Source organism: Nilaparvata lugens, chromosome 13, assembly GCF_014356525.2.
Source record: "Nilaparvata lugens isolate BPH chromosome 13, ASM1435652v1, whole genome shotgun sequence".
In the NCBI taxonomy this organism is placed as follows: domain Eukaryota; kingdom Metazoa; phylum Arthropoda; class Insecta; order Hemiptera; family Delphacidae; genus Nilaparvata; species Nilaparvata lugens.
Window position 1 is genome coordinate 27,137,172 of NC_052516.1, and position 22,334 is coordinate 27,159,505.

The window sequence follows — 22,334 nt, forward strand, 5'->3', positions numbered from 1 at the left end:
TTTGTCTGATTCATAGATAGTTATGTTGGAATTGACAGTTAATCTATTTATTAATGAGATGCAATATTCTATTGCTCGAAAATCAGTCAAAATTATAAATTGAACATAAAAAATAATGATGTTTCCACATTATTTTTGATTTCGCTTTAATTTGAATAGACGCGGCAAAAGCAGATCAACTTGATACTACCAACGTGATAAAACTAAACGTGAATGGCAACCCTCAATCAAAAATCAATAATAACAAATTTCTTGGAATCTGTCTTTTCCTTTTCAAGTTTCTTGTTAGCATCATTGTAAAAAGTCAAGTTACTTCTGATTTTTCAACTATCTTGTCGAAAAATAATTAGTAGAATTTATTTTATGAATTTTCGCATTAATTTGTTTGTTCCAGCTTAATTTTTCAACAAAATACGTAGTTCTCAAAACAGCTGTTTATTGTTTTGACAGTAGAGTACAGGTTAGCTGGGATCTGTGGTATTCTTTATCTCATTAATCCATACCATACGGTACTTTAACGTCAACATTCAAATAATTAATAATACATTATTTTAGAACAAATTTAATTATTGTAATAGTTGGTCAAGAGTATTTTGCCAAGTTATTTGCCAACTCTAACTTGCTATCGTTATTATAAAATCAGTGCTTGTTTGCAAACGCAAAATTTATATCAACATTGTGCAATGTTTTTTAAGTGTAGGCCTACCGTATATACAGAAGCATCTAACTAATTCAATATTGAATATATCTCAAACTAGTTAATAAGCTCTAAAAAGTAAACTTCAAAATGTCCAGTAATTTTGAAAAATGCAGGGATACTCTGAAAGAAAGAACTACAGTATTGTTTACCTCGGGAGAACTGTCGGATTGTACTTTCATTGTCGGCGAAAACAAAGTTGAAGTGAGTACTATGTGCTTATCATGATTCTTTCTTATTCAATTAATATATTCTATTTGCTTTGGAAGTCAACTTTATTTAGACTCATTTTTACAATAAATTGTTATTTTTTACAGATAAAAGCTCACAAAATATTCTTAGCAATTGCAAGTCCAGCTTTTCATGCTATGTTCTATGGAGATATAGCTGAGAAAGATGAATCAATCCTCATCAAAGATTTGGAACCAGCTGCTTTTAAAGGAATGCTAGAGTAAGTAAATTTATTATTTTTCTTTTAACTTTGTTCACAATCTATGTAATGTAATTGCTGTTTTCTCATTGTTATAAACATCAAGTTTTGTATTATTCTGAAATTCAACTTTTCATACCGGTACACATTCATACCACAAAGACTACCATTCAATAACATCAAACGTTATTTATGCTCATTTTTATTTATCATTCAAGTACTTCTACCACATAACCAGTTAGACTATATTCTAAGCAAAATAGGTGTTTCATTGAGCTTCTGAATAGCCTATAACTTATCCCGTCAACAAAAAGCCACACCGTACAGATATTACTATTTTAGGTATTTCCTTGTTTTCAAGCTATCATAATCAAAGTCTTTTTCATGCATCAATTTTCAACACAAGGTTTCCCACGGTACCTTCAAAATCTGAGTATTTATTGAGGTTGCTTATTGCTGATTTTTATAATAATTTGAATCAACCTTTTACAATTTGCAGGTATATCTACACTGATAAAGTGTCGTTTGAAAGTACAGTTCACGCATGTGATGTATTCATTGCTGCCAAGAAATACATTTTGCCATTTCTGGTTACTTACTGTGAACAATTCATATCGGACAATGCTGAGGCTACCGAGGCCTGTGAACTGTACGAGTTTGCCAAATTTCATGATGTTGAAAGGTAGGTAATCCAAGAATTACTTTACATTCTATATTAAATGTAATTCATATTTTTTATAAGACTGGACTAATATTCATCAGAAGATCAAAAACTATACTGTGGAACATGGAGTACCACAAGGATCAGTCCTAGGCCCACTGCTGTTCATATTGCTTATGAACGACTTCACGAGCAGGCAGGGTGCAGTACTCTTTGCAGATGACACCACCTTGTTATCCAGAGGCTGGATATAATCGAACAGGTGAGAGAAAGGTCTGCCAGTCCCATTGAGGAGCCCAAACTATGGTTTCTTTCTTTCCCTATGAAGCTCAATAAGCATAAAACGAGCATCCTAGTATGCTCTTAGAAGAGCCAAGCAGCTGCAGAAGAACTATTGAAGCTGCTGAGATTCTGGATTGACAGGAGGATGAGCTGGAATCATCATGTTCAACAGGTGTGCAGGAAACTGTCAAGAATATTATACCTCCTGAGAAAACTGAGACACCTGGTTGACCACAGCCGCCTCATCATGGCATACCATTCACTTTGCTTGAACCTCATTATCTATTGGTTACTGCTGTGGGGTCAATCACCAGCCGTCCATGATGCCCTGCTCCTGCAGAAAAAAGCCATGGGGATAATGACCTCAGACTTCAGGGAACATTGCCGGTCTCTCTTCAGGAGACTTGGAATCCTCACTGTGTACAGCCAGTATGTACTGCTCTCAGTGATGTACATTAAGGAAAACCGGGATCTGCTTCACAGAAGAGGTGATATACATCAATACAATACCAGACATTGGAGATACCTCACAGCAGACTGGCTGGAACTTGCAACAGCTTCCCAACACAAGCTATGAAATTATTTAACAGTCTTCCCAAGGAGATACAAGGAAAACCAAACTCTATGTTCTATGCAATTGTGAAGAGGAAACTTATTGAAAGACCACTCTACTCGTAGTCCAGGCAATGAATGCTCAAAAAAGGGTATAGAGGAATTGTTTGAAAGACAATAATTATTGACCCCGCATTTCGTTTTAGGGTAGTAAGGAGGTAAACATATCAAAAGTCCCCACCCCTACCCACTCTGCTAAGGGGGTGGACGTGGTTTGAAGGTACAATTTTTTGGTTTCTCGCAAAAAACTCAAAACTATATATCTTAAGGACTTGACTGTCATATAACAAATTAAAGCTTACATAATCTCCTACAATATTCATCGTACAGCTTTTTTTATATCTCCTCTAGTTTTCGATATATCCGCTCTTGAAGTTGTGACATTTTTGAAAAAACACATTTACCACCAATTTTTTCTATTTTCGCTCTTATAACTTTTTAAAAATCGATTGTGAAAATCCACATTCGAACTATTGGAAATATCACAAAATTCCACTGAACAAAAAGTGTAAAGAATTTATCAAGCTTCATTTTAGAGTTGTTAGTTATTTCGATTGAACGCATTTTTCTCAAGATATGAGCGTGGAAGTAAAACGCTGAAAAATGAAACTTTTAAACCATCCTCATCCCCTTAGCACATGAGTTAGGAATGGGGACTTTTGATATGTTCTCCTCCTAACAAGTCTCAAAAAAGCTGCAAAGTAAAAAATTTTGTTTAAAACATTCCCTCCAAATTCCTTTGTCAATTGGTCTATTGTTGCAATAATGTAGATTTCACACTCAACACTAAAGTTGCTGCAAAAGGTGTAGGGAAATTCGTAAAAGTGTGAAATTATACATCAAATTGAAGAGAATTCAATGCTCTATAAGCTCATGATCGATATGGATTTTCACAATCGATTTTTAAAAATTTATAAGACCAAAAATAGAAAAAAATTGGTGGTAAACGTGTTTTTTTTCAAAAATGTCACAACTTCAAGAGCGGATATATCGAAAACTAGAGGAGATATAAAAAAAGCTGTAGGATAAAATATTTTAGGAAATTATGTAAGCTTTAATTTGTTATATGACAGTCAAGTCCATATGATTCATAGTTTTTGAGTTTTAGGCGAGAAACCAAAAAATGGTACCTTTAAACCACCCCCACCCCCTTAGCAGAGTGGGTAGGGGTGGGGACTTTTGATATGTGTACCTCCTTACTACCCTAAACAGAACTGCGGTGTCAAAAATTGTCTTCTCAACTTTTCCCTCTATAACCTTTCCTTGACTGCACTATTGGGGGGAATTGAGAGATGAGATCCAGCACCTCCACAACATAAATAGCCATGCAGATTTCTAAATGTACGTGACAGAAGTTTTTTTGACACTGCTTATCTGGAGACCCCATTCCTTGGCAACGACTTGAAGTATTCAATTACTCGGCAGCTCAAATTTCAATCCATAACCTACTGAGTTTAAATAATAATTTATTTTACATTTGTAATCTGTATTATTTCAATAATGTTTTGTAAGGTAATAAATTTAATTTGAATTGAAAAAATAGTTTAATTGTACTGATTGCCGAGACCAGCATCTACTAGATAGATCTAGCAAATCGAGTTCAACTGTTTTAGTGTTAGGGATTAGAGTCAAAATATAGTGGAGCGTCGAAGGTAAAATGAAGCAGCTGAGGATGCTTATTGTACTACTGTTATTAGATTAAAAAATGTATTTCTTATTTTTACTTTCCTTGCCCTATTACCATACGTAAGAAAAGTATTGCTTTCCGAAAAAAATTAAGATATCCCAATTTCTAAATTTCTATACGTTTCAAGGTCCCCTGAGTCCAAAAAAGTGGTTTTTGGGTGGGTGTGTGTGTATGTGTGTATGTGCGTCTGTGCTGTGTACACGATATCTCATCTCCCAATTAACAGAATGACTTGAAATTTGGAACTTAAGGTCCTTACAATATAAGGATCCGACACGAACAATTTCGATCAAATGCAATTCAAGATGGCGGCTAAAATGGAGAAAATGTTGTCAAAAACAGGGGCTTTCGCAATTTTCTCGAAAACGGCTCCAACGATTTCGATTAAATTCATAACTAAAATAGTCATTGAAAAAAAAATAATATCGCGTGACCTGGCTGGCTCAGGTCTGGTGTCAGAGTTTTCAGGTCGAACTGATCAATTTCAGGGCCTCTGACATGACCTAACGACTGCTTTTTAGGCAGCCGGGACCGACGGCTTAGCGTGTCCATCCGAAACACGGGAGTGGCCCGAGAAAAATATTTTGCCCGGTCTGGGATTCGAACCCGGGCCTTTGGATTACAAAACCAGCATCTAATCCACTCGACTACGGCCACTCTAGTCATTGATAAGCTCTATCAACTGCCACAAGTCCCATATCTGTAAAAATTTCAGGAGCATCGCCCCATGTATGCAAAGTTTGATTTTAGATTCCCAATTATCAGGCTTCAGATACAATTTAAACAAAAAATTTCGAGTGGAAAAGATTGAGCATTAAAATCTCTACAATTAATGTCCAGTAACATTTTCACCTGAAATTGAAAATAAGCACGAAATTCGAGAAAATGTGATTATCCAATTGCAAACTGTTGGCAACTTTTGATTCTATTAAATGATTCACTATGAAGAGATAGCAGACCTCGTATGTCTCCAACGTTATTGTCCTGTCACCAGCTGGCTCAGATCTTTGTTTATAAGTAGACTTGAGAAGGGCGTGAACACTAGCGTCAGGTGATCAATTTTCATAACGGCAAGGAAAGTTGTGTGAGTGCGCCACACCAGATTTTTAGAACTCGTGACTGGAGCTCAAGGCTTCTTTTTTCAGACACGCCAAAAACTATTGTAATTTAATGATTATTTTATTTGTAAAAATGTTTATTGTATTTGGCAATAAATTCATTATTATTATTTAATCAATAATGCATGTAACTGAATGTCTCAGTTTTCTTTTAAATGTGTAGCAAATTTCATGTAGAATATGTGGTTGCAGCATCCAGAAGGCATGCGTGGAGCTGTTCCGGGAGGAGACGAATGACGTACTGCTCAGTCAGGCGTTTGTGGAGGCCGATCTGGAAACAGTGAAGGTGATCGTAGAGCAGGATGTTCTCAGCATCGCATCCGAGCTGCAACTGTTCCAGGCCATCGAGCTGTGGGCTTACAAGGAGGCTGAGCGACTGGGTCAGTGCATTTCACGCAAGCCATTGCAATATATTTCTTCATCTTGGGGATCTTTGGGTTTTTTATGCAATCTTAATATACAGAGTGAGTCATATATTGTATGGGAACCCTTCAATAAATTGGAGACGGTTGTAGATATAATACTGTAACTTTCAGGATAAGTTATTGGTCAAATAACTACCTTTTGACGTACAACTGAATTTCAGCCCCTCTTAAGGGGATCACTTAGGGGTTGTAACTCGAATATTTTAAATGTAAACACCCATTGTGTGGTATATAATTTTAAAGGCCTTTTTAAAACAAGAAAGATAACATCAATTAAAATTTTCTATGATACTTGTATCCAAACTGGCGGCTGATTGAAGTTTTAGTTTTTAAGGAAATGAGGGGTTGTCAGGTTGTAACTCAAATATTTTGAATGTAAACACCCATTGTGTGATACATCATTATAAAGACCTTTTCAAAACGAGAAAGATGACATCGATAAAAATGTTCTACGCTAATTTCATCCAAAATGGCGGCTGATTGAACTTTTTCTTTAAAAACTAAAACTTCCATCAGCCGCCATTTTGGATACAAGTATCACAGAACATTTTAATTGATGTTATCTTTCTTGTTTTAAAAAGGCCTTTAAAATTATGTGCCACACAATGGGTGTTTACTTTCAAAATATTCGAGTTACAACCCCTAAGTGACCCTCTTATGAGGGGTTGAAATTCAGTTGTACGTTAAAAGGTAGAGTATTTGACCAATAACTTATCCTGAAAGTTACAGTGTTATGATATCTACAGCATTCTCCAACTTATTGAAGGGTTCCCATACATACGACTCACTCTATATATATATATATATATATATATATATATATATATGGGTGGGTTTTGAATGAAATCTATATAATAAGAGAGAGTAGGGTAGTGTTTGTTCGTGTTTTCGTTTGTTCGCATCAAAACATGACAACTTGTGGATTGCATACCGGAAAAACGGGAATGATTTAGATCTTCAAATTTTGCACATAGATTATAAAAATATCAATCTCGTGCACCTGGAAGCCCAGGTAACGGTAACGGTAAAACGCTTGCTTTCGGAGCGATGGTTCCTCGGTTCGAATCCAGATTCTTCCCAATTTTTTTGTTCTTAATTTTTTCCCTCGAAACGTATTATTATCAATTATTTTTTGAAGGAATTTGTTTTCATTGCAATTGAACTGGGATTTTATCAAATAATTATTTTTAATGCAAAAGTTTGCCACCAGTAGGCTACAAATGAAATGGACATAGTCTTCATGCTGTAGGCCTATCATTGAATTTCATATGAAAAACATGAATAGATCACAATAAAATAAGGTAATAATTCATATTCTTCAGTTATAATGTACTATCAGACACAAATTCGCAGTGAAACGAATATTTTAGGTATTTTGTTTGGAATTGGGAAAACAAAAGGCTGCCTGATTCAAATTGAGGAGGATCTAATCGATACTATAATTTATTGATGTATTGAAAAAAATCAATATGATTCTGTGAGGTTTTCAAGTATTATGTTTTCTTCAGTTATCTATACTATAATAAAGGAAAGAACTGGCTTATACACGTAAGGAATAGGGAATTATGTTTGACGCATCATCACGTCTGAACTACTCAACTGATTAATTTGAAATTTTGCATATAGATTCTTAATTAACCGAGGATGGTTATATGCCTATTTTCAGTTCTTCAAGATTTCATTACGTCAAGTTTTCAATTTGTCATGCTTCCAGTTGTTGTATAGAAGCAGTTGAACATTTCTTTTAAAAGGGACATTAGATGATAGGTATGATTGGGGATCCTATTCGAATAAAAATAACTGATTTTCTGTCGCATCAAAATTTTGTTCCGTCATTTTGAATTCAACTTTATTTTTTTAAATTGGAAGGTAGTCATATGACAAAGTTAGAAGACAGAAAACTTACGTTGGTCATATGATACAGAATTTCAAGATAAAATGAATGGTGAAAACCGCACCGATTTCTCAAACCGTTCAAAAGTTATTCTCATTCAAAGATACTTGTTGGGAATCAACAAACAAGAAGTGGACTGTATAGAGAATTTATAATACTATAGTACAAATGACTATTATTTTCAAATAATTCCCAAGTACAATATTGGTAAGTGGTATGAACAATCATTATGCCTGGAAGAGTAGCTAATTCTTTCAAGCAAAATGGTTATTCCCAAAGGTAGCTAACAACTTAATAATACAAATGAATGAACTACAATCATGTTCATAACGAAATGTGAGTTTATTGTACTCAACCAGAAAAATTAATGAGTGAATAACAAATTTCAAATTTATCAAGATGATAAAGAACATATGAAAACAGATTTTACAAAGCAAAAATCTGGGACTGATCTGAATATAATATTCAGATTAGATTCAATACAAAATGAATGATTAAATTCAATATAACTTGAAAAGAGCACAATGGCCATGTAATAATCTAAAATATAATTCTACACTATGAAAAAAATAACCTAGACAATGAGTGATAGGGTCTATGAAAATCTTTGGAAATTCTTAATGACATACTTCAAATTAATCAAAACGATAAAAGATCATAAATATCAAAACAGACTACACAGAGCAAAAAATTGAATCTGAATTTGAATACAAAATTTAGACTTAATTCAATATAACATAAAAAAATAAATTTACTGAAAAATGGATAGGTAAATTCACTATGAAATGAGTGAGTGAATTTGATAAAATGATACGCCTAGTGGCCGTATAAAAATCCAAAATAGAACACCACACAATGGGAAAAATAACCGAGACCTAAGTAATAAGGTCTTTAAAAAATCTTTAGAAATTCTTAGTAATAAATTTCAAGTTAATCAAAAGGATCATATATAATTATATCAAAACAGGCTACACAACAATTGAATGTGAATTTGAATACAAAATTCAGATTAAACAATACACAATGAAATGAGTCCAGTGGCCGCATAAAAATCTAAAATTGAATTCCAAATTATAACCTAGACCTAAATAATAAGGTCTTTGAAAATATCTAGAAGTTCATAATTATTGAGAATTAAATTATTGGTCATAATAAGACCTGTCATGAAATAAGTGAAAACAAATGTTTTGGAATATAAAATGAACAATACAAAGAAAAATGTGATGAGGAAAATTACTCAACTTTACAACTCACTGCCGAGATGATACGTGATCTTCACAAGGCCAAGACCAAAGCACCATGTTTGTGCTCATTGAAGAGAATGCCAAGGTAGTCAATTTCAGGATGGCGAAGAACGTGAATCGAGATCCAACGAAGACAGGTGTAAACCCTCGTTACACAGGTGAAAGGATGTATTTCCATACCAAGAAATACAGGCCAGCAGCAACAGTCGACTTCTGCGAAGCGATGGAATATGAACCTCAAGTTCAAAGCAAACAGTTGACTCCACCCTTCGGGAATCGATACAAACAGTATAAACTTCAATCATGAAGTTTGAAGACATAAGAAAGTCTGTTGTATTCAACAGGAGAATGTAATTGAACATGAATTATACGCAATGATACGCAAAAACACACTCTGAACGCGTCACTAAGTGTTTGAAAGACTCAATAATATTTCGTAAAATAACGAACCAAGATTTGAAAAACTGACATAGCTCGATGTCTGAAGATACATTCTAAAAGCTGATATAAGTAACCAAAAATGGAAAAATCCTCGATTTTCTCAATTCAATCACGGCAGTGAAAAATTCCGATGCAACAAGAACGTCATACGCGATGAAGAACCAGGAAAAAATATTAGGCGTCCTACCAACCTAGCAATAATACCAACTATGAAAAAAATCAAGTCAATAAAATACTATCCAAACCACAAAATAGTCCAAAAAATGTAGACAATGGCAAAAATGACGAAAAAGAATAAATAAAGATATGAAAGAAATTAAGACATGGAAGAAGAAAATAAAAAAGCGATTGCAAAACAAGAAGGCAGTGCATGGCAGGCGCGCACAATTCAAACAAGCGATGGTAGATTTAACAATACTGATAAATCATCCATTTATCCATCATCTTTACTACATTAAAGAGCTGGCTCATACACGTACGTGAAATTATGTAGGAAAAAATGTCTGAACTACTGAACTGATTGATTTGAAATTTTACACAAAGATTCTTTATTAACAGAGGATGGTTATAGGACTATTTTCAACTTTTGAATCTTTTATTACGTCAAGTTTTCAGTTTGCAAAGTTTTAAAATAGTCCCTTGCGAAGCACGGGTTACCAACTAGTATTAAATAAAAATGTCTTATGGAATCATCATGAAAGTACCCATGACAGGTCCTTAATCATAATGATCCTCCAAAAAAGTATTGAACATTTTCAACTTGAAATATCTATAACCAGTAATAGTATCTAGATTGAAGTAATCTTTCCTATGTAAACGCTTCCACAAATCTCTGGCGAGAGGTAGCAACTTAAAAGTCAGTTATTAATAACAAATGCAATGTCAAATGCATTGAAATCCATTTTGTGAGTTCTATACTTATGAAAAAAGGTTTCTTGATGGTAAAAATTAACAAACTTTTCTTAAGCTGCGTACACATATACGCGCTTCCAACCCGCACTGAGCACGCTCCGCCCTCGTACCGCCCTCGTTCCTCCATTGGACCGCAGTCGCTCCGCCCCCGCTCTGCAGTCGCACCCATCATGAACGTTACGGAAGATGTTAGATCTTCTCGCGTTCCCCGGTCGAACCACTCTTGCTCCCCAGTCGATCATCAATCGCTCTGCTGGAGTGACGTTCGGTTGCGGAGCAGAGCGAAAGTCTGTACGCACCTTTACCTACTTGTACCTTTGTGAAACAGGCCCCAGTATGAATAAAAAAGGGGTCGTGTCTATTCTATAACTGGTCTAAGCATGATACCAAGGTCTATTAATACAGGTCATGACACTCATGTTCCTTATGGAGCGGCCATTTTATGGGGTCTTTATGGCGGTACAATTGAAAATCCAATCTAATTCAATTTGCTCGTAACAAAATTGTGCATTTTAAAAACAATATTCTAGCTCAGATAATATGTGAATTCAGGTTTTCAATTTTTCAATAATGAAATTTCAATAATAAATGCTTCAATTACTCATTTATTCATTATTAAAAATTGTTCTTATTCTTGTAACTCAAGGATTATGATTCAAAAGGCATTGGGACAAGACAGAAATATGCGAGGCCAATTTCAAAAAGAGTTTCAAGTTCCCAATCAATTAAATCTAAAAATCAACAATTCAGTTACCAGTTGGAATCTAAATATTATTATTCTGTTGAAACAATTTATTTTACAACTCAAAGCCAAGAAATATTCCTTGAACAATATTACAAAATAACACATCATGTTGTTCAATCCACAACGATAACAGCTGATAAATTTGAAAATTGGTGAACTAGGACCTTAGACCAGTTATAGAATAGACACGCTGGGAAGTCTAGCCTCTAAAGCCAACATCTACTGCCAAATCCACCCATCATGACGTCACAACAGTGACGTCACGCATCGTATGGAAAACTTTCAGATTGTGTCTATTTCAGATTCATGGTGTTTTTAGGTTATTTCTAGCTACGGGCAAAAACGATATTGGTTAAGTTATAATGTGTTATGTGATATCGGCTTCAAAGTTATAATGTGTTTTGAAAATAATAAGGTATGGTAGCCTTCAAAACTAATTTATTGTCATGCTGCAATGAGTTCACTTACATCATAACCAAGGATAATATTATTACAGTTACAACTTACAATATTTATGTGTATAAATTTCAACTTGTACAGCATGAAAAGATATTCCACTTTTTTTCCTAAAAATTTCAGTGCAATATTATATGCTGCGCAGGAGATTACCATTTTCATAAATAATAATTACATAAATAAATAACAATCTGCTATGGAAAACAAGCTATGTTTAACAACAATGTAAGTTAAACACCACAAACACTTACACAACAAACTCAAAAAAGTTTTCTATAATTTCTGTACGATGCGTGACGTCACTGTTGTGACGTCAAGATGGGTGGATTTGGCAGTAGATGTTGACTTCATCGACTTTCAGTATGAATATACAATTGGCCGTGTCTATTCTATAACTGGTCTAAGACTAGGACCCCAAAAATGGCGATTTTGCAATGCATCACGGGATTGTGTTATGACCTGTTTGTATTTATAGACCTTGATGATACAAACCACTATGATACTGTATCATTTTTATGCATCATTTACTGTATCAGAATACAGTTTCTGAAGAAGAAAATTCATTTATTCTATTATATTAAGCGAGCAATTTCTGTATATCTGTTTATATTTTTCTATTTTTTTATTTTTATATCTTGCTATCTGGTTTTATGGTTTTTATGTTCAACGGATCTCGAAAACGGCTCTAACGATTTTCACGAAATTTGGAATATAGTAGGTTTATAATATAAAAATTCGATTGCACTAAGTCCCATCCCTGAGAAAACTCACTGAAGGACTTGAAAAGGATAATTCATCCTTGGAAAAACAGATGATGATTTCGTCGTCTGTCGATAACAGAAGATGCGTGTGCCTGTGTGGGAGATCAGCTGTGTAATCAATTAGTTTACCGTATCTCGCGAGAAATCTAGAAATTTTCATTGATTCGATCAAAAAACAGTAATCTGATTTGTTGACATAAGATGGTATATATCATAATATTCAAAGTTAATCATTATTTTACAGTTAAGTGATTAGTGTTATTTTGGTATGTAAACAATCTAAATTAAAACTTTTACGTTTTCAAATATTTGGACTGAAAATTTCACCTGAATTCAAGTGTATGAAACAAAACCTACTTTTTGGAATATTTATATTGTATAAATCAAAATTCGGAGAAGAAACAGTTTTGAACTATGCCTGTTAGTCCTTCCCCAATCATTTTAAAGAATTGAGTTCTGTTTATCAATAAATAAATGACTAGCAAAGCTCGGTGTCCCGATACTTGTACAAATACTATAATCATAATAACTATTATGACATTGAAGGAAAAACTAGGCTGAACCTGTACCTTTTCTCTCCAAAAATTTTGATAAAAAGTTGATGTTGTCCAAAGGTTGAGGTTATGATATCAAACACTGCTTCATCACTTGATTTTTGGTTCAGGAATAATGAATGATTCGAAGGTTGGCATAATAAGAATCACAGAATGTATCACAATGAATAAAAAACTTAAGAAATATTATGGTACACTTATTTGAAATTTTTTTATTAGAAGAGACTAGAAAGACCTTATAAAAAAACTTGTCCAGACATCCACGATACTGTAATACATAGCTTACATGTTTCTTAAGAATTAAATTCCTTATTAAAATAAAGGTTAAAAAAAAACAATATCCACTTATATTGTAACTATAAATCTATATTGAGGTTCACGTTATAATGGCAGTGGAGAAAGATAGGAGAACAACGTTGCCGATCCTCTGTCTTGTCAATGCCTTCTACATAGGCCTATGGTAGCTGATATAGTTTTATTGATGTAATATTAACTGTTCATTCTCGTTAAAAAAATAAATTATATTTTAATAAGCAATAAATTATATTTTTCAATAATTTCATAATAAATTTTCATAATTAAGATAAAATATTGTCTTAATTATTTATTCTACATTGTTAAAAGACGATCTGGCAACAGAGCAAAGCGAGAAAGAGATAGGATAGCAATACCATTGTTAATCAAACAATGATATTGCCATTATTTGACTAATTATTGCCATTATTGCCAAACAACTTGACTGCCATTATAACGTGGATCTCACTATATATGTTTGTGAAGTGTTTTTGATTTTGTGACTAAATTTAATTTTAATTTAAATTAATGATTTGTGAACAGACGCAACAATAGAAGAGGTAGCAACTAAGATGGATTGCGTAGTGAGTCACCTGCGACTGCTGTCACTAACCGCAGATGAGTTTGCGACTGCGCCTGCGCTGAGCTCACTGCTTTCCACCCAGGAGCGGCTGGCAGTCGCTATGAACATCACACGATCCGGAACCATGCCCTATCCCGAACGCCTCTCCAAGATAGCCAAACCGCGAAAGCCACTGCCCCAACCAGGTAAATGAATAATGGAATTATGAATTTCCATCATAAAAATTAAATTTCACAAACACTTTTTGAAAATTATTAAATCACCTGATTCAATGGGAAAATTGTATCGCCCAAGATCTTGTAGAGAAGGGACTAACACCAAACAAAGCCCCTTGATCGAGTCCACTGGAAGCGTTTGAATACTGGAAAGTGTGTCTGTTCTTTTAAACTTGACGTGGGACCGTTTTTCACTATCCCGGTTCATTTCCATTGGTTGTTAACTGATGGAAAGAAATAACAATATGGGTTTAATTGACTAATAATGGAAGAATTTAATAATCGTGGAATAATTTCATATTTCCATTGGTTTAGAACCAATGTGGAATAATTTATTTGGTTGTCATGGATAAATTTGTGAAATTTTCAGCTTCAATGTTATCAGCAAAATTATACACTTGTTTGCTTTTTAATGTGAATTTGTGCTTAGAAAAAAGTTTCCTTAATTTTGAACTTTATGAATTGAAAAATCAGGTCGTGAAAGTGTAAAATTTTGGTGATAAAACTTGAAGAGCCCAATATATAGCCTAACCTATAAACTTGAAAAGCCATACGAATATAGTTATTTGTATATCTAGAGTGAAAAATGACACTTTTTCGCCCTGAAGGGAAAGATTGATGCCCGATGGAACAATTTCCCTGAGGGAGGAAAAGCATTTTTCACTCGTGATATACACAACATTTTTCCTCCACCTACATTTTTATAAAAACTGTAAATAAAATACTTTTTAAAAACTTACGTGACCAGTAAAAATAATAATGTGTTACAACATAACCTAAAAAGTAAACAGCTGTCTTGTAATCACAGTTCCCCGCCGACAGCGCTATGCGCTATCTGTCGGCAAAAGTTGTAACAACAATGGCCGACTCAACTACAACTATGATGAAGTTCCCATTCAAATTTGATTAGTTAATGAGGAATATTCGTTGGCTGGTATTTTGAATAACATGGAATGTAGAAAAATATTTATACATTTTTATAGTATAGGTACTGATATGAAGTTTGTAATATTTTTAGCATACAAACATGTATTTCATATATTGATGAAATGTCTGGTTGAGGTATTGAATTTAGTTGGTTTAATGACTACTCTATTTGCTTCCTCATCTGATCTTAGACCTTCTAACCCATTTCAAGTTTTTAAAATAGATATGCTTCTCATGTTATTTAAATGGAGTTACTCTAGGGAGTTTTTCTGTTTTTTCCTCCCGAGAGCGAAAAAGTGACACTTTAGTATCATGTTCCAGGGAGTAAAGTAAGCACTTTAGACAGTAGGTGGTGGAAAAATAAATTTAATAATTTTGAATAATATAATTGTTTGAATTGCAGTGCCATACGAAGCTGTGTGGTCCCTGCGTCGCTACTGTCAGGACAACCAAGCCACGTTCGAGATCACAAAGTGGAGCAACCCGTTCCCCAGGATCGGCATCCGAGTGTCCCGGCCAATCAGAATCAGGGGGGTCAAGGTGAGTTTCACCCCACAATAAGCAATCAATGGTAAATACAGAATTATGAACCGTTGTTCATTACACTGTATAGCGTCAAAGAGAAAATGTAGCCTAAGGAGATATTCCAATGAGCCCGTTCTGGGTACATAGATTGTGGTAATTTGTCCGATTCACAATTTACCAGGTAAAACGTTCCGCGTCCCATGGGAATAATTTTGACAGATTCTGTACTAGAAACCAGTTCCAGTTCCAAGTTCCTGCCCCACACTCGAAGCCTGGTAAATTGTTACAGTTCCAACTATCTGAACTCTCATTGGTCGATTGAATTGTAGTCTGCTTGCTTCTCTGCGCATGCGCTGATAGCTTGTTTGTTTACCATAGCATAGCCATAGAATACATAACCAACAAAATGATGTTTGATAACCATTCGTCAAATGAATTTAATTCTCTATAGACAATTTGAGTGTAATGGAATGAAAGAAATACACACTTTTCTAGACGGTAAGTTTGTAAAACAGCCTTTCTTCATTCATGTAGCTAGTAAACGACACATTTTGGTGTAAATAACTTTATAAGTGCGCGCCAAAAACTTGAACCAACGATTTTGAAATGGCGTTCCATGGGAAAATTTTGCACTAGTCATGTGATGGAACAATTTACGATTGGAACTGGAACAATTTACTGTACACAGAACGTACTCAATGTTATAATAATGATATATCGAGTGACCTGGCCACGTCAACAAATAAAAAGTCATCTCTCTCTGTTTCACTCTCACTCTGAGAATTCATTATTATTATATATTATTATTATTTCATTAATTGGGTACAGAATATTTTCTAAGCAGAGCAGTTGTTCTCAGATGTTAAGTTGTTGTTTCAGAAGTAGACCACTTCTATTGATGTTATGTAATTGTGTTGGCCTGGTTGGGTGGTAGAGGAAACCAAATGGTTTCAACCCTGCCACGAGAAAAATAAATCAATCAATCTCTCTCTCTCATTCACTCTCTCTCGCTCTCTCACTCTCTCACTCTTCAGAAAAAAAATAAAAATCAAGTACTCAATCAATCAATCAATCTCTTACTCTCTTTGGTTAACAGCCGTTGGGCTGGTTGGCAGCAGCTCTCCATGCCTCTCTGTTATCCGCCATTCTTGTGAGGTCTCTGCAGTTGGCACATCTCAGATCCTTCTTCAGTTGTTCGGTGTACTCCAGTCTAGGCTTTCCTCGCGCATTCCTTCCCTCCATTATCTCCTATTACCCTATTACCATAAATTATATTATATAACATATAAAAAATATCGAAATCGGGTCTAAAAGTTGTTTATTCATGAGGTTTTCTGGAGATAAGCGCCTAGAAGAAGACTGATAGGTTTAATGGTCTATTAGATTTAATACGAGTCCTAGAAACCGGGCCTTAACGTGATTGATTGATGTATGTTTTGCGGATGAGCTCCCAGAAGAAAGCATATCGGTTTAATGACCTATTAGATATAATAAGTATCCTATAAACCCGGCCTGAAATGGATCTATTAAGGTGTTTTTTTCTGCAGATAAGCGCCCAGAAGTAGACTGATAGGTTAGATAGTGGGCCTAATATGTCTATGTGGGCAGTTATTATTTCATTAATTGGGTACAGAATATTTGCTAAGCAGTGCAATTGTAAATGTTAACTATATAGCCTAAAACAATTTATTTATATATACCAGTTTTTATTATTTCTTATAAAAATGATAAGATTTATACCTACTATATAAACTTATTATATTACTCCAAATGTCAAAGAAAGAAAGTAACTTTATTTCGCCAAAATACAAAATACAGAGTCACTAGAAAATATTTCCAATAATTAATACAATAATAATTTAAATATACATACATAATCATAGAAGTGAAAAATACATTGTACGAAATAGAACACTGCATGCAAATGACCTTGATAACAAGGTCACGTCCGCATTACAGGAGCATCATTGAACAGAAAAAAGATCTTTCATGATGTTTTAAGATTTATTTTACACTGTTGTTATGATTGTGCTGCAAACATTATTGTGCCCTGTTTAAAATTTTACAATCATGTATAATTTTGACGAAATAAACTCAACTCAATTCAATTCAGATTAACATGTGTCCTAGAAATCTGGCTTAAAAGTGATTGATTGATGTGTTTTGTGCAGATAAGCTCCCAGAAGAAGACACTGTTGGATGGAGGGCCTCGGACCTACGAGGAGAAAGTGACACTGGTGCTGAAGAAGGACTGGGCGATCAAGTTCCACGGCGCTCTGTATCACGGCGACGCGCATTACAACACAGAGCTGTTCATCAAGTTCCCGAAGGCCGTGATGGTTGAGCCCGAGAAGCTGTACTGGCTGATCGTACAATACGACCGGCCCGGCAACTATCTGTTCACCAAGGACGTGTCGGTCAACTACAGCTCGCACAACATGGACATCACCCTCACCAGCGACTTCTCCACCATCACTGAGCTGATGTTCGCCGACATTCCACCCAAGCCACCCGTCACTGCTATGGTCACCGCCACCACTTTCATTCGACCGTCTCCTCCTCCGTCTAATGATTGAACCTTTGTAAAGTCGTATAGATGTGTAATGTCTTAATAGATGTCCTTTTGATTTATTGATGTTAACCTTGATGGTTTAATTGTGAAAGAGGTAATGTCCTTTCTATTTATTGATGTATCTTGATGTCTATTCGATGATAACCTTGATGGTTTATTTGTGAAGTAAGTAATGTCCTTTGTATTTATTGACATAATTATGGTGCATTTGATGATAAACTTGATGGTTTATTTGTGAAAGAGTTAATATCAATTCCATTTATTGATATCTTTATGGTCTATTTGATGATAAACTTGATGGTTTATTTGTGAAAGAGGTAATGTTCTTTCAATTCAATTCAATTTTATTTTCATGTTATGCATCGTATATAATACAATATTAACACAGGTCATTTAACATTTCATCAAACAATACACATCATAAATACATTACAAATGTCACCTCAATATACATGCAAATATAGTCTATATAATTAAAAACAAAGTTAATATCACAGATGGAATTATTGTAGTTGAATAAACTAAAAACAGTGGAATCAAAAGTCTCCATTACCTGAAAAGTAAAGATCATACAGTTAATTTAAATTTCAAGTTTTTACTTAATCACAATATTCTAATAATAAATTACTGAATCAAAAGTTCACCAATGTCATAAAAACATCTCTCACTTAACCACAATTTCAATTTTTTCTTGAAGACTATTTCAGAATTCAGCTCTCGAATTTCAATTGGAATAGCATTATACACTTTTTTGGCCATATGCTGTGGGCTCGCCTCAAAAAACGTGGTTCTGTGGGCATCCAGTCTCACGATCTCCCTGTTGCGTGTGTTGTGAGAGTGAATGAATGTCTGCACCAGTCGTCCAGCCACTTCTCCATTTCAGTGCCATACTCGCCAAAAAATAAATGTACAGGCAGGGAACCGGAAGAATGCCCGCTGTCGCGAATAAGTCCCTGCAAGGATGGCGTCTGGCTTTCGAAACATCACTCTGATGGCTCTCTTTTGGGTGAGGAAGACACGACGTCCATGGATTGAAGCTCCCCATGCAACTATACCATAAACTAAAAGGGGTTCAAAGTAGCCATGGTAACAACTTTCTCATCGGACATCCTAACCAATTTGTGAAGAGTGTAAATAGCTGAATTTAATTTCTTTATAAGGATCTCTACATGTGGTCTCCAGGTCAGGCACTGATCAATGAATACGCCAAGAAACTTAGTGTTCTCCACCCGTTCAACAGCAGCATCACACATTCTAAATTGAAGTGATGCGTGTTCTTGTTGCTCTCTGATCGAAAAGTTAATGAAGCTTGTCTTTGAGACATTAACTAGAAGTTCATTAGCCCTGCACCATATTTCAACATCCCTCAAGACATTTTCCGCACTAGTCTTCAAGCTCTCTAGTTCCTCAGTTGTTGATATCTTGGTGGTCTATTTGATGATAACCTTTATGGTTTATTTGTGAGAAAGGTAATTTCCTTCTATTTATTAAGTAAACCTGAGTGAACCCATGCCTAGACGTCAATGTGGTCATGTCAATAGATGTCCTTTTGATTTATTGATGTTAACCTTGATGGTTTATTTGTGAAAGAGGTAATTTCCTTTCTATTTTTATTGATGTATCTTGATGGTCTATTTGATGATAACCTTGATGGTTTATTTGTGATATAGACAATGTCCTTTCCATTTGTTGATATCTTGATGGTCTATTTGATGATAACCTTGAAGATATATTTTTGTAAAAGAGGTAATGTCCTTTCTATTTGTTGATATCATGATGGTTATTTGATGATAACCTTGATGATTTATTCGTGAAACAGGCAATGTCCTTTTTATTTCTTGATATAACTTGATGCTTATTTGATTATAACCTTGATGATTTATTTGTAAAATAGGTAATGTCCTTTTTATTTCTTGATATAACTTGATGGTTATTTGATGATAACCTTGATGGTTTATTTGTATAATAACGTTGATGGTATATCTGTTGAATATCATTCTATTTGTTGTTCAGCTAATGGAGACCCCAAGTCCGTTCCAACTTCCAAAGGAGTAAATTGATTGAACCTTTGTCTATTCGTGAAGGCGATGTCTCAATAGATGTCCTTTTGATTTCTTGATGTTAACCTTGATGGTTTATTTGTGACTAAGGTAATGTCGTTTCTATTGATATATCTTGATGGCCTATTTGATGATAACCTTGATCGTTTATTTGTGAAATAGATAATGTCATTTATATTTGCTGATATCTTGATGGTTTATTTGTGGAAGAGATAATGTCCTTTTCATTTTTCAATATCTTATGGTCTATTTGATGTTAACCTTGACGTCTATTTGTGAAATAGGTAATGCCCTTTCTATTTGTTGATAATTTGATGGTACACGTTCTATGAATTGGTCGAGTGTTTCCCTTTCCCTAGAATACTTAATCCTCATCTATCAACATGTAAAGTGGCAATCGGTGTATTTTCAATGTAATTTTACGTCTATTGAAGGTTATTACATTAAAAAATGTTCGTTTCAGTAGCACTGAATAATATTAATAAGTGTCTGCAGCGCTAAATTATGTATACTATTATGTTATTTGTCTGACTGGCGTTGTAAGATGTTGTAAATCAGGCCTAACTCCATTCTTATGTTTCTCATATTTCGCCTCTGTTCGAAAGTCTTGTAGATTTAAAAAATAATGATAGAATTTGTCAGCATATTTGGAAAGAAGGGATGATTTATTGATTCCCTAACACAAATGACAATGATTTGAGCTTGTTATAGATTCCACATTATTGTTTACATTTCTATTGAGTGATTTCAAGGATGATGCAATTGTTTTCCCTTATAATAATTATGATTGAGAATAATTGTTGATTATTTTCTTGAATGATTTTTTTGAGAGTCTGAATGAAATGCTAGAGTCTGAAAACTGAAGTGAGGAGAAATTGGAAACTGCAAATTTCTAGGTAGTTTCCAAACCATCGGGAAGTGATCCTAAAATTCATAACTGTCCAGGAACGGAAGTTATTTAAAATTTAAAAAATTTAAATTACTTAATAATTATGCTGAACTCATTGACACCACTAAACTGACACCAAGTCAATTTACAGTATTATCTTTTGTTATCGACTTTTTCAAACTAATGAGCAATTAGGTTAATGGAAAGATAGGTCTATGAGGTTTTTAATGTTGTTATAAAACAAGATAGCAGTAAATATATACTGGTAGCAATACAATAGAGCCTTGATAGGTACGAGCAGTTGAGCAGTAATTATTCCTAAGTACTATAAAATCTATAAGTACATTTGTAGCAGTCGTTGCTTTCAATCATCTAGCTGCTAATACATCTTTCTTAATAGGTGTAAATTGTAAACTGGAAACATGTTCGTATTTTACAGAAAAAAATTCTTCTTTTCTGTGGAATTTTTTGAGTTATCAAAGTTTTATTGTAATATTTCCATCATTTCTTACTCACATGTTGATACTTGTGAGTGATAATATTATAATACATGACATTCTATATTTATGTTCATCTATGCAACACTAGTCATAAGAGTTTCCGCAAATGTTGTTTATTTTTATTTGTCATTTTTATTAGATTGATAATTAAAATTCTTTCATGAGTAAATCGTTTACAGAGCCCCTGTTTCTTTTTAGTATCGTGACCATGAAGATAAATAATGTAAATACTTCCAAATTTATTTAGAAATCATATAATATATCTAGTCGTTGAATTGAATTTTCATAGGGAAAAGGTTTACATGCTGAAGCATTATTGATGCAAATAGAGAAATGATGTATTTTCAGATAAACAGATTAATAAAATTGGCAAAGTTTATTGTTAGATGTTTTCAATCTTTGAAATTGTTAAATATTTCAACATTCTATTAGAATAAGGCTTATTGATATTGCATTGTTGAATAGACTCCATTATTGGATGAATTAATTATTAGATTTCATTTATCTTACTAGAACTAGTTTTGAATATTATGGTTGCATTACCATACTATTGTCATGTTTATACGTATACCTACTACAGTCAATAATTTGTTAATATTTTTGTATAGATTACATTTTTTTTATCATCTATTTTCGAAACACTAGAAGATAGACGAGAATATTTCAATATTTACTGTGAAAATATATGTTTAATAAATTGATGTACTTATGTAGAGTCTGTCCTAATTATCCCTGCTCCAAATATATCCACTCATTGGTTACTTACTTGCCAAAAAGTTGAAATTCATAATTATTACTAAGAAAATGCTGTATCTTTAATGGAGTTATACTCTGTTCTAACTAGCATAAT

General features: G+C 34.0%; 1 protein-coding gene across 1 annotated transcript; it reads left to right on the forward strand.

Annotated features, from left to right (window-relative positions):
• Nucleotides 1–429: 429 nt before the first annotated feature.
• Nucleotides 430–22,199, forward strand: LOC111050244 (BTB/POZ domain-containing protein 6). Its single transcript, XM_022336542.2, has 7 exons — nucleotides 430–901; nucleotides 1,015–1,148; nucleotides 1,627–1,809; nucleotides 5,680–5,867; nucleotides 13,757–13,981; nucleotides 15,342–15,478; nucleotides 17,635–22,199. The coding sequence occupies exons 1-7, from the start codon at nucleotides 788–790 to the stop codon at nucleotides 18,037–18,039; spliced, it is 1,386 nt and encodes a 461-aa protein (XP_022192234.2). The 5' UTR covers nucleotides 430–787; the 3' UTR covers nucleotides 18,040–22,199.
• The last annotated feature ends 135 nt before the right edge of the window (nucleotides 22,200–22,334 follow it).